The 14,489-nt window shown below is 46.9% G+C and overlaps 1 protein-coding gene across 2 annotated transcripts in view; it reads left to right on the forward strand.

The window, feature by feature from the left end:
- Positions 1-14,489, forward strand: part of CEP135 (centrosomal protein 135) — a 392,705-nt gene that overhangs the window by 160,183 nt on the left and 218,033 nt on the right. For both annotated transcript variants that reach the window (XM_063920894.1, XM_063920895.1), the window contains exon 12: positions 9,348-9,503. In XM_063920894.1, the coding sequence (XP_063776964.1) occupies positions 9,348-9,503 (156 nt within the window). The remainder of the gene's footprint in view (positions 1-9,347; positions 9,504-14,489) is intronic.

Here is a 14,489-nt window from a genome sequence, read left to right on the forward strand (position 1 = left end):
ACAGCCTAAATCTGTTAAGGCCCATTCCACAAGGAAGGTGGGCTCATCTTGGGCGGCTGCCCGAGGGGTCTCGGCATTACAATTCTGTCGAGCAGCTACGTGGTCGGGGGAAAACACGTTTGTAAAATTCTACAAATTTGATACCCTGGCAAAAGAGGACTTGGAATTCTCTCATTCGGTGCTGCAGAGTCATCCGCACTCTCCCGCCCGTTTGGGAGCTTTGGTATAATCCCCATGGTCCTTTCAGGAACCCCAGCATCCACTTAGGACGATAGAGAAAATAAGAATTTACTTACCGATAATTCTATTTCTCGGAGTCCGTAGTGGATGCTGGGCGCCCATCCCAAGTGCGGATTATCTGCAATACTGTACATAGTTATTGTTAACAAATTCGGGTTATATTGTTAAGGAGCCATCTTTAAGAGGCTCTTTCTGTTATCATACTGTTAACTGGGTTTAGATCACAAGTTGTACGGTGTGATTGGTGTGGCTGGTATGAGTCTTACCCGGGATTCAAATTGCCTCCCTTATTGTGTACGCTCGTCCGGGCACAGTACCTAACTGGAGTCTGGAGGAGGGTCATAGGGGGAGGAGCCAGTGCACACCACCTGATCTGGTAAAAGCTTTACTTTTTTGTGCCCTGTCTCCTGCGGAGCCGCTATTCCCCATGGTCCTTTCAGGAACCCCAGCATCCACTACGGACTCCGAGAAATAGAATTATCGGTAAGTAAATTCTTATTTTAAGCCTGCACTTCTTTAATATTGTAAGCGGTTACTGTTAGAATTGGGAATCTTTGTATCCCCTGGATTCGGAATTGTATAGTTTCGTTTTTGTTTTCTGTATGTTTTTGTTTCTTTGAAAAACAAAATCAATAAAAAAACTATTGAATTTAAAAAAAAAAAGATTTCAGTCACATCCGGGCGTCATCATGCCTAGACCCCTGGTTGACAGACATTGTTACCCAGGGCTACAGACTGGAGTTTCAGGAACTCCCACCTCACTGATTCTTCAAATCAGGCTTACCAGTTTCGCTGACAGAAAGTGATATCCTGTAGGAAGCCATTCGAAAATTGGTCCAAACAAATGATATTGTTCCATTTCCACCTCGCCTAAAACACAAGGGTTATTACTTGTGTGTGTTACCGAAACTGGACAGTTCAGTAAGGCCGATATTAAACCTAACGTCATTGAACCCCTACTTGAGGTAATTCAAATTCAAAATGGAGTCTCTGAGAGCGGTGATCTCAGGTTTGGAGGAGGGGGGATTCCTAGTATCCCTGGAAATCAAGGATGCATACCTTCACATTCCGATATGGCTGCCTCACCAGGCTTATTTCAGATTTGCGCTGCTGGATTGTCACTATCAGTTCTAGCCACTGCCTTTTGGCCTCTCCACAGCACCGAGAGTTTTCACCAAGGTCATGGCAGAGATGATGCTACTCCTCCGCAGGCAAGGAGTGAACGTAATTCCATATCTGGACGATCTGCTGATAAAAGCATCTTCCAGGGAGAGGTTGTTGCAGAGTATTGCTCTCTCAACTTGACTACTCCAGGATCATGGGTGGACCCTGAACCTTCCAAAGTCACATTTGGAGCCGTCAAGGAGACTGCTCCTCCTTGGATTGATACTTGACACAGAAGTGCAGAGGGTGTTTCAAGCAGTAGAGAAAGCGTTGGTGATCCAATCAATGGTACGGGATGTCCTGAAGCCAGCCTGGCTATCGGTTCATAAGTGCATTCGCCTTCTGGGGAAGATGGTTGCCTCCTACGAGGCCGCTCCGTGCAGAAGATTCCATGCAAGGTCCTTCCATCTGGATCTCCCCTAGACAAATGGTTGGGATCACATGTTCACATGCACCAGCGGATAAGCCTGTCGCCGAAAGCCAGAATTTCACTCCCCTGGTGGCTGCAAACTTCTCACCTACTTGAGGGCCGCAGGCTCGGGATTCAGTACTGAATCCTTCTAACCACGGATGCAAGTCTCAGAGGTTAGGGAGCGGTCACCCAAGGGGAAAACTTCCAAGGAAAGTGGTCATGTCTGAAATTCATTCTTCTGATAAACATTCTGGAACTAAGGGCCAAATGCAACGGCCTTCTACAAGCAGCACATCTTCTGCAAGATCAGGCCATTCAGGTTCAGTCGAACAATGTAACGGCAGTGTCCTACATAAACCAGCAGGGCGGAACGAAGAGCAGAGCGGCAATGTCAGAGGTAACAAGTATCCTCTTCTGGGCAGAAAAGCACGTGATGGCGTTGTTAGCAATCTTCATTCCGGGAGTGGACAACTGGGAAGCGGACTTCCTCAGCAGACACTAACTCCATCCAGGAGAATGGAGCCTCCACCCGGAGGTTTTCGCAGAGGTAACAAGCCGATGGCACGTACCTCAGGTAGACATGATGGCCTCCCGCCTCAAAGAGAAGCTTCGCTGGTACTGTTCCAGGTCGAGAGACCCACAGGTAGTGGCAGTGGACACTCTGGTAACTCCTTGGGTGTTCCAATCAGTGTATGTGTTCCTTCCACTTCCACTCATTCCAAGGATTATCAAACTAATAAACAGAACAAGCGTTCATGCGATCCTCATTGCTCCGGACTGGCCAAGGCGAGCTTGGTACGCGGATCTTCTGGAATCACTGCTGGAGGATCTGAGGCCTCTTGCTCTTCACGAGGACCTTCTGCAGTAGGGGCCGTTCGCCTATCAAGACTTACCGCGGCTACGTTTGACGGCATGGAGGTTGAGCGCCAGATCTTAGCTCGGAAGGGTATTCCGAAAAAGGTGATTCCTACGCTTGGACTCCATAAAGGTCCAGATTTCGGCCTTGTCCTTTTTCTTTCAGAAACAATTGGCTGCCCTCCCTGAGTTTCAGATATTCTTGAAAGGGGTTCTGCACATTCAACCACCCTTTGTGCTTCCTACGGCACCTTGGGATCTTAATGTGGTGCTGCAGTTCCTGCAATCGGATTGTTTTGAACCTTTCCAGAAGGTGGACGCCAAGTTTCTTACTTGGAAGGTGGTCACACTGTTAGCATTGGCATCTGCTAGACGTGTGTCAGAATTGGGGGCATTGTCATGCAAGAGCCCCTACTTTGATTATTCATGAAGATAGAGCTGATCTCTGAACGCATCCGCAATTTCTTACAAAGGTTGTGTCGTACTTTTCATATCAGCCAACCTATTGTGACTCCAGTGGCTACTGACCCCTCAATTACCTCAAAGTCCTTGGATGTGGGGAGGGCTTTGAAAATGTATGTGAAGAGAACTTCTCGTCACAGGAAGTTGGACGCTTTATTTTGTTCTTTATGATCCCAACAAGGTTTGGTGTCCTGCTTCTAAGCAGACGATATCTCGCTGGATCAGGTTTACTATCCAGCATGCTTATTCGACGGCAGGCTTGCAGTGTCCAAAATCTGTTAAGGCCCACTCTACTCGTAAAGTGGGTTCTTCCTGGGCGGCTGCCCGGGGTGTCTCTGCTTTACAGCTTTGCCGAGCAGCTACTTGGTCGGGGTCAAACACGTTTTGCTAAGTTCTACAAGTTTGATACTTTGGCCTCTGAGGACCTAAAGTTTGGTCAATCTGTTCTGCAGGAACCTCAGCACTCTCCCCTCCTGTACTGGGAGCTTTGGTACATCTCCATGGTACTAAATGGATCCCAGCTTCCTCTAGGACGTAAGAGAAAACAGGATTTTAATTATCTACTGGTAAATCCTTTTCCCGTAGTCCATAGAGGATGCTGGGCGCCCGCCCAGTGCTTCGTATTCCTGCATTGTTACGTTTCAGTATTGTTGTTTCAGCTGTTGCTGAATTGTTCCAAGTTGGTTAGCTTGGCTTTCCTTTTTGTTACGTGTGAGCTGATGTGAATCTCTCCACTATCTGTGTATTTCCTTCATTCGAAGTATGTCAGTCTCCTCGGGCAGAGTTTCTAGATTGAGTCTGGTAGGAGGAGCATAGAGGGAGGGGAAAGCCCACACTTTTAAACTATTAAAGTGCCAGTGGCTCCCGAAGGACCCGTCTATACCTCATGTAACTAAATGGACCCCAGCATCCTCTACGGACTACGACAAAAGGATTTACTGGTAGGTAATTAAGATCCTATTTTCTGCAGCGGGGTACACTGTGTTCCACAGGAAAATTGGAGTGTAGAGTGGATTTTGATCCAGAGTCACCAACAGATTAAAGCTTTTGGCTGTCCCAGGATGCATTGGGGTCTCCTCTGTAACCCTACCTCCAGGCACTGTGAGCTCAGTTTCGAGTTGGTGTCTGTAGCAGCAGGTCACCTAACAGGAGGACTGCACTGGGCAGCCCTGAAAAAGCTTTTCCTGACAGAAAATGTCTTCAAAACTGGTCTGTCAGCGCTGTATGTCATTTTGACACTTCAGCGCTGCAGCTCCATCACCACCCAACTGGCGTTGCATTCTCCTGCGGCTTAGTTCCCGAGTACTTACGGCGGAGATGCTACGATTTTACGCACACAGTCTCAGATGCTCTCGTGGTTCGCGTGGCTGCTACGGGGAGGAGGTAAGAGGGTCCCCCAGGCAGGACCTGCCACTAAATCACGCTCCTGATCGCAATCTAGGGAGACCCCACTATATCTGCCAGGGCATAGGAGTACGGGTTGGATGTACTAACTCCCCTATTGATAAGGCTCCGTAGTACCGGTTGTGAGGTCCAGCATTGGGGAGACGGCGCTTGACCTGTAGCCTCTCCCTGGCCCAGGTTGACATCTACTGCAGATTTTTCTGACCCTGGAGCTTCCTCACACACTCCCGCACTCACTGACTGAGACGCTGGTCACCATCTTAGAAGTATAGCTGCGGCTAGTCTCTGGGACTGCAGGGCAAGGTCTCCCTTGTGAAGCCGCCTGTATACAGCGCTTTGACTTTACAAACATTTGAGTATTCTACATGTCTCTATACATACAGTGTTAGTTTAAAAAAAAAAAGTGTACCAAATACAGAACACACACACACACACACACACACACACACACACACACACACACACACACACACACACACACACACACACACACACACACACACACACACACACACATTTTATTTCCATACTAATAATTATCTGTATTGCTAATGGGACTTTGTGTGCCTGTATCAGCTGTGAGGTTTCACTTTCAGTGTTTGTTTACCAGAGATCTGTCACTATATTCTGTACCCTAAGAGACTAGGTGCGTCAGGGTCATTTATATAGTGCGTCACAGTATTTACCTTTTCAGTGTATTCTACTGTGTACTCAGTCACATAATACCGGATTTATTCTCAGGTGTTGTGTACTGGGCACTCAGTCACATACTACTGGATTTATTCACAGGTATTATACTCTGTCTGGCTTCATCGTACTAAACCGCTCTCTGTTCCATTTGTGTACAATGTCTAACAGTAAGGGCAGTAAATCTGTGGACGCTCCTGTATCATGCAGAGTAAGCGCCAAAGAGTTACCATAGGGGGAAGCGGTGTATGATGGTCTGTGTTCGATGTGTCATACACCCTCCAGTCAGCCCGCAACTCCAGTAGCCAATCAGGGTCCACCCTGGGCCGTGTTCTCAAGCCTACTGGGTACTCTAGTGGAACGTCTAACGCCCCCTAATGGACCATCTGTTCCATTACAGTCTCAAATAGTCCCTATGGTTAATCCGCTTTGGGCTGATAACTTGTCTATCCAGTTGCAGCGTCCTCTTCTACTTCCTCAGCGACCAGACCTCCTCGTACAAGTTGACTCATTCCTTGGTCAGACAAATATCTACTTCCGGTCACTCCCGTAGCGCTAAGTCATCTAAGCGGACTGCTTCCTCCTCACAATCCACAAATCTCTCAGATGTTTCATCTGAAGAGGAGGGGGAGCATACTGAATCAGGCGTTTCTGACGAGGATTCTACAATGCAAATTGATGTCCCTTCTCTAGTGGTTGCTATTAAGCAAATTCTACAAATCACTAATAATGAGGAACCCACTACTGTCATTAAGAGAACTGACATGTTTAAACAGCAGAAGGTGGCTAAAAATTTGTTACCCCATTCTAACCATTTGGTTGACATCAGGCAGGAACTCTGGTCTAATCCAGGGAAGAAATTCTATCTCTCTAAACGGGTTTTAGTTCGCTACCCTCTCCCTGCAGAATTATGTAACAAGTGGGATAATTAATCGCTGATGGATTCTCATGTCACCCGCCTAGACAATACCTGTCTCACATCACCATCGCCTCTTATTATATTGAAGTAGCGTCCTCTGAGGTGGGTGTGTTGGCGGCCAAGGCGTCGACTACGTCTGTCCTAGTTCGTCGTTTTCTGTGGTTGAGGTCATGGAAGATGGACCTGGACTCCAAAAAGACTTTGGAGGTACTCCCTTTTAAGGGAGACATATTGTTTGGGGAAGACCTAAATATAATTGTATCTGAACTGGCGGCTGCCAAGACTGCCTTTTCTCCCACATACCAATCCTTCTGCACAGAAGGCAAAAGGTACCAATTTTCATGCCTTTCGACCACAAGGGAAAGCAAAAAGTCAGGCATATCCGAGACAGTCTCGTGCTTCCAAAACCACTAAGCCCAAGACGAAGCAGTCCTGGTCGGCCCGTCAGCCTGCTTCTAAACAAGACAAGCCTGCCGCATGACGGGGCGTTCCGGAGGCCAGGGTGGGAGGCTGACTTCTGCAGTTCACCCAGGTCTGGTTGAAGAGCACTTCAGCCTCATGGGTGTGAGAAGTTGTCTCTCACAGGTACGCAGTCTCTTTCAAGAGACCCCCGAGCCAATTTTGCACCACAGTCATCCCATCGGATCCAATTAAAGGCGCAGGCTCTGCAGCAGGTTGCGAGTTCTCTCTCCAGGATACAGGAGTGGTAGTGCCGGTAGCTCTGTCCCATCTCGCCTATACTCAACCTCAAATCACTAAACAAGTTTGTGAGAGTGTCCAAGTTCTGTATGGAGCCACTGCGCTTAATTGTACTGGCGATGGAACTCGGAAACTATATGGTATCCCTGGATATTCAGGATGCATACCTGCATATACCTATTGCCAAGACACATCAGCAGTATCTCCGGTTTGTTATTGGCAACCTACACTCTCAGTTCCAGGCTCTGCCATTTGGACTGGCTACGGCTCCTCGGATCTCCACGAAGGTCATGTCTGTAATGACGGCACATCTCCATCGCCAGGGAGTCAGGATCCTGCTCTATCTGGACGACTTGCTGATGCTGGAAAGCTCCCAAGATGTCCTCCTCAGTTATCTACAACTGACGGTAACCTTCCTACAAGCCTACGGGAGACTGCTCAATTGGAAGAAATCCTCGCTGGTCCCAGCTCAGAGCATGACGCACCTGCACACACAGTTATACCCCTTTTCCACTTGCTAGCACGGGTTGCAGCTGGGAGCCTGACATGGCTGCGCCCCGTGCTAGAGCCCCCTTCTACACTGCGCTCACCAATCCGGCATATTGCCGGGTTGGTGATGCTGATGCGGCAGAGGCTGCTCTGGGAAATCGCATGATCTCCCAGCGCCGCCCTTCCATTCACTGTGAACAGGAGCCTTGACGCATCGACGCGGATTCCGTTTACACTACACAGCTTACCGGGTTTAAACACGTGTTCAACCTGCTCGGGTAGGAGTCCCGGATAACTTGATCTGGGAATTTGCAGGGGGGGGCCGTTTCCACTAGAAAAGAACACTGGTAAATGCACGCCCCTGGATTAGAATGATGATTGCACAAGCTTATGCGCAGGCTGAACTCCCAGCTCCTGCTGCTGTTAATGTCCATTCTACTCTATCTGTTGGACCTTCTTGGGCGGCTACGTGGTCCTCGGTGAACACTTTTTGGGGGTCTATGCCTTTGATACTTCCGCCTCCCAGGATGCTTCCTTTGGACGCCGGTTCTCATACCCGCTAAAGCGCGTTCCTTCCATTGAGGAACTGCTTTAGGACATCGCCAATATTTTACTGTGGAACACAGTGTATACTGCTGCAGAAAAGGAGAGTTATGGTAGGCTCACCATGGTTAAATCTCTTTCTGCGAGGTACACTGGGTTCCACAGTGCGCCCACCCTGACGCACCTAGCTTTTTGGGTTTGTATGGCATTAGCCGCTGGTCCCTTCTCCTGTCGTGAGAATGTGGTTCTATGTGACTAATATCTTCCTTCTCTCTTACCTGCTCCTTCATTGGACTGGATAATGAAACTGAGCTCTCAGTGCCTGGAGGCAGGGTTATAGAGGAGTTCACAGTGCATCCTAAGACAGTCTAAAGCTTTAGCCTGTTGGTGCCTCTGGATCAAGATCCACTCTACACCCCAAAGTTTTCCTGTGGAACCCAGTGTACCTTGAAGAAAGAGTTAACAATGGTAAGTCTACCATAACTCTCCTTATTTAAAATATTAAGGGGAGTATCCAATTACACACGGTAGTTAACTGCAAGTAAATTGTATCCTCGTGGTCTTTCAGGGATTTTTTTTTTGCTGTTTGCTTTCATGATAATTTTTTTTTTTACTGTACATCTAATTGGATAGGCTACCCCAAAATCTCTAAACAAAGTTATGTGCAGTACACTAGGGGGATTGACAACAATTTACATTGTGACCTAATCTTACTATTTGTGTTTATGCAATGATACAGTTGTAACAAAGTGCCTGTTATTTTACTGCCAGTGCAATAAATATTGTTGAGAGACTGCAGTTTGTAACAATTTAGTATCACATTTTCATATTTTGCTGTTGAGGAGCAGATGATTATTATAAACTAAACATTTTACTTTTCCATGCTATATTTTGGGATTGTTTATTATGAGGGAGATGAACTAACGATCCATTGGAATTTTTGATAATACAATTTTTATTAGAGTTACCACCTATTTAGACTTCTGACATATACGTGACCTGTGATTTATTTGATTTTGACCTTTCATTACAAGAAATATCTGCATAATTAATGTATGCCTTGGGATATAAATCATTATACTAAATATAATAATACATTTTTCATTAGAGTGCTCACATAGGAATACATTTCAACACACAATATTAATAGACAAAAATGTTTTATTCCATAATTCACATTTTTTTAATATTTTTTTAATGTCACTGAACACTTTGCCTGCTTATTTAAGAGTTTATTAGTAATTGACAATAAAGGTCATGTTTTAATATAAGAAATCTGGATCTTGAGAATATTTTACACTTCACTATTACTATACCAGTTTTATAATCAGTTCAGTAAGTGCCCCATACAGGAATACTTTTCTTTTGTGCCTTTCTATAGTAATAACCAGTTGGCAGATACCAATATTTATATATTATTTTCCTTTTTTGATTACTTGTTCTATTCTAGTATGTGATTGTTTTCTCCTCTAGGGTGTGGAATACAATTTGGATATTAAGCGTATCACCAGGGAAAGGGATGATCTCCAGAATATGTTAGATAGATTTGAAAAACACATGGTGGAGATCCAGTCCAATGTTAAAGTGCTAACAAAGGAGCGAGACAAGTATCGTGTTCTGTTGGAGCAGGTAAGATGCATATCACATTATGTAGCTCGCTATAAGTTATTTCCAGTCTGATCACATATTTATATGTAAATCCACAACAAAAGTCACCATTATCTCGTGTTTTTCTTCATAGCTTTCCATGTTAACATGCTTGGCATACCATTTAATCTAGCATTTACTGTAACTTTTTGGCTAAATTCAACTTTTTATTTGTCTACTACATTGCAGCCTTACATAAACTTTCTTGTCAGCTGAGTACAGACAAGAAAGAGAAACTTCTTTGGATGGTATGGTGGTAGTGTGACAACTCCTTCTGGTATCGGTTTACTGTCTCTCAGCAGAATAAGCAGTCTTGTTTAAGTGTAGTTCGTTTTTCTCTGACGTCCTAGTGGATGCTGGGGACTCCGTAAGGACCATGGGGGAATAGACGGCTCCGCAGGAGACTGGGCACAATTAAAGAAAGCTTTAGGTCTATCTGGTGTGCACTGGCTCCTCCCCCTATGACCCTCCTCCAAACCTCAGTTAGATTTTTGTGCCCGGCTGAGCTGGATGCACACTAGGGGCTCTCCTGAGCTCCTAGAAGAAAGTTTTTAGTTTAGGTTTTTTATTTTCAGTGAGATCTGCTGGCAACAGGCTCACTGCAACGTGGGACTAAGGGGAGAAGAAGCGAACCTACCTGCTTGCAGCTAGCTTGGGCTTCTTAGGCTACTGGACACCATTAGCTCCAGAGGAATCTAACACAGGACCCGACCTCGTTGTCCGGTCCCGGAGCCGCGCCGCCGTCCCCCTTACAGAGCCAGAAGCAAGAAGGTGGTCCAGAAAATCGGCAGCAGAAGACTTCGGTCTTCACCAAGGTAGCGCACAGCACTGCAGCTGTGCGCCATTGCTCCTCATGCACACCTCACACTCCGGTCACTGATGGGTGGGTGCAGGGTGCTGGGGGGGGGGGGGGGGCGGCGCCCTGAGCAGCAATAAATAACACCTTGGCTGGCAAAACATACACCATATATAGTCCCTGAGGCTATATAGGTGTAAATTACCCCTGCCAGAATTACACAAAAAGCGGGAGAAAGTCAGCCGAAAAAGGGGCGGAGCCATCTCCCTCAGCACACTGGCGCCATTTTCCCTCACAGCTCCGCTGGAAGGATCGCTCCCTGGCTCTCCCCTGCAGTCCTGCACTAAAAAAGGGTAAAAAAGAGAGGGGGTGGGCACTAAATTTAGGCGCAGTATATAAAATACAAGCAGCTATAGGGGAAAACACTCTGTATAGTGATATCCCAGTGTTATATAGCGCTCTGGTGTGTGCTGACATACTCTCCCTCTGTCTCCCCAAAGGGCTTTGTGGGGTCCTGTCCTCTGTCAGAGCATTCCCTGTGTGTGCGCGGTGTGTCGGTACTGCTGTGTCGACATGTTTTTTTTTTTTTTTTTAATAAAGTAATTTTTATTCAATAATATGTAGATTGAGTTACAGACATTGCATATCATCAGCATATCGCATCATCACATTAATCGCATCTTCTTTACCATACATTTTGTCAGCCCGTCTGCACTTGTAACATCTGCATCCAATATATGAATCAACATATCGATTTTTTAATTTTTACCCTTAAACTAACCCACATAAGGGTACGTAAAAAGAAAAAAAAAAAAGAAAGAGAAATAAGAAACATAAGAAGGACGTAATGTCATCTGAACTAGGACCTTATCAGTCGCATATGTATTAAGGCAAGCCCGCAGAGCTACGCTGTCAGCCCTCTAGATATACATCATTATATATTAGATCAGATCAGTGGCACAATAGCTCTTCGGTATCAATTATGATCAAGGGACTAGGTGGGAGTGGGGAGATTCCAGCCAGCGAGACCAAATTCTTTCAAACTTGGCCGATGCGTTCTGCTTCATATAAATATATCTTTCCTTAAGTATTGTGTCATTAACCAAGGTCTTGAATGCAGAGACTAAAGGACCGCTAGGGGCCATCCATAGTCTCGCAATGCACACCTTAGCCAAGGCACATACATTGCGAGCATACAGATCAACTGGGCCAGTCTCAGAAGTAGAGCCTCCTATCCCCAAAATGCAGAACTGTGGGGTAAGCAGTCCGCCAGTCACTCCCGTACTCTCCAGCACCGATCTAACCCCCGACCAGAACACCCTCAGCCTTGGACAATCCCACACCATATGCCAAAATGTTCCCATATCCGCCTCGCACTTAGGGCAGAGACCAGATCTACCAGTCCCAAAAGAGGCCAGCCTAGCTGGAGTCATATATGTCCTATGTAGAATGAAAAATTGAATCTGTTGGTATCTGAGGGACTTGGTGACCGTGGCGGGGCATTCCAGAGCAAGAGCCCAGTCCTCCTCACCCATAAGGCCTACATCCTCCTCCCATTTTCCACGGAGACGTGTCAGCGGGTCCGCATGGATTTTGGTGAGAAGATATCCATACGCAAGGGAAACCATCTTGGTTCGACCCAATGTAGTTACAAAAGTCTTGATGGGAAATGGGAGGATTCGCGGGGGGGAATCCGCAAACTGGGACTGGAGGGCATGTCGAAGTTGAAGGTATCTGAAAAAAAATGAGTTGGGTAAGCCAAACTCATCTTTCAGTTGCTGGAAGGATTTGAGTGAGTCATTTAGGTAGAGTTGGGAAATAGAGACCACTGCTCTAGGGGCCCACACCTCCCGTCCCTCAAGCGCATGCAGCTCAGGAAGCCAGTCAGAGTACCAAAGGGGGGTGTCTGGGTCCAGGTCGTCGTACCCTAAGAGGTCTCTCAGGGCCCGCCATATCTTTAAGGCCTGAAAAATAATAGGGGGAAGGAACCGGGCCCCATTCCCACTCAGCAGCAGCTGTACAGGAGAAAGGTGAGGAAAATAACAGCGGATAAACTCACATTGCAAGGTGTCATCACCAGAATCCCGCACCCATTCACTAATACGAGTCAGCTGGGCAGCGTAGTAATACATCTGGAAATTAGGCAAGGCTAGGCCGCCATCCGAGCGCAGCCTAGTAAGAGTATTTAATTGTATCCTAGGTCGTCTGTTAGCCCAAACAAGCGAGGATAGGATACTGTTCAGTTTCCTAAAGAATGTTGGATAGATATATACGGGGGATTGAAGTATAATATATAGGAGTTTGGGCAGTATGATCATTTTAATGAGATTAACCCTGCCAGACACCGTCAATGGGAGCCTACACCAGGTTTTAGATTTGCACACGATCTGCTGCATGGTCGGGTCCAGATTCAGAGGGATGAAATCAGAAGGATCATTAGTTATTTGGATTCCAAGGTATTTAAATTGTGTTGTCCAGCATAATGGTAGGGAAATTTTTGGAACAGTAGGAGGGAGGCCTATGACTGGCATAATATATGATTTAGACCAGTTGATCAGAAGACCCGAATGAGCACCAAAGTCCTCAATCACACGCAGCAGAACGGGCATTGACCTTGCGTAGTCTTGCAGAAATAATAACATGTCGTCGGCATAAAGTGCTATCCTATCCTCGCGTGAGCCCGTGCAAATTCCCACAATATCTGGGTGTGATCGTATCAAACAGGCCAAGGGCTCAATGGCCAAGGCAAACAGTGCGGGGGATAGGGGACAGCCCTGTCTGGTACCCCGGGACAATTGAAAGGAGGGGGATACATAACCATTCACCAAGATCCTGGCACTCGGATGCTGGTACAGTAATTTAGTCCATCTGATATAGTTGGGCCCAAAGCCCATACAAGACATCACCTCCCATAAATAGGCCCATTCAATACTGTCAAAGGCCTTGGCCGCGTCTAGCGAGACCACAGCCGAGTCAGAAGGGGAGTCACGTGGGAGTTGTAAAATGGTATACAGTCTACGCAGGTTGATAGATGTGGACTTCCCAGGCATGAAGCCAGTCTGATCAGGATGAATGAGGGAGGTGATCACTGTATTAAGTCGTACTGCCAATATCTTTGCCAGGATCTTGGCGTCGGTGGGGATTAGGGATATTGGTCTATAGGAATCCGGAGACCTAGGGTCTTTACCGGGCTTCGGGATCACTATTATAATTGCCTCTGACATAGAGGGGGGAAGTTCGTTATTGGTAAATATATCTAGGAATAAGGCATGGAGCCTGGGCCCGAAAAAATCAACATGAGTTTTGTAAACTTCTGAGGGAATTCCGTCACACCCCGGGGCCTTGCCACTGGGAGACATACCAATAGCCGCAGTCACCTCCGCGAGCGTCAAGGGTGCCTCCAGTGCCACACGGGCCTCGGGGGGGAGCACGGGTAGTGAGATACCCGCCAAATAGTAGGAGAGATCCCTAGTGGAGAACGTCAATTGTGAACTGTAAACTTTGGTGTAATAGGATCGGAATAGCTGCGCAATGTCCGGTGTGGTGTCAACAAAGGACCCATCCCCATCGGACATTTGTGTAATTACAGTCCCAGGGCGATCCTGATGTATCAGCCGAGCCATGAGGCCACCCGTCCTATCAGCCTGCATATAAATATTAGTGGCCCTAAAAAGGAGGGACCGTGAGTTTTTATCGGTCAGGTGGGCAAGCCACGCCGACTGGGCCACCAGCCATCGTGTTTTCGTCGTAGGGGTACCATCAAGCAAATATTGAGACTCTAAATCCCTGGCGTCACTCTCCAGGGCCTTCTCCCTTTCTCTAGAGGACACTTTGTGAGCTGCTATATGTCCTATATAAGAGCCCCTCAGAAAAGCCTTAAATGAATCCCATACCATAGTTCCCGGGGCAGATCCTGTGTTGTCGCTAAAGTAACCCTCCCACTGAGTCTCCAGGTCCCCACAGTCACTCAGTTGAGTCAGCCAAGATGGGTGCAGCTTCCAATAAGAGTGTCCCCTCTGACCCTTCACAGCTAGAGTCATCAGCAAGGGGGAATGGTCAGAGATCCCTCGGGCCTCATAACGTACGTCAGTGATCGCAGGGATAAGGGCGGGGGACACCAGTACCAGGTCTATTCTAGAAAAGGAGCCATGTGTGCTGGAGAAACAGGAGAA

The sequence above is a fragment of the Pseudophryne corroboree genome, chromosome 1, assembly GCF_028390025.1.
Source record: "Pseudophryne corroboree isolate aPseCor3 chromosome 1, aPseCor3.hap2, whole genome shotgun sequence".
NCBI classification, from domain to species: Eukaryota; Metazoa; Chordata; class Amphibia; order Anura; family Myobatrachidae; genus Pseudophryne; species Pseudophryne corroboree.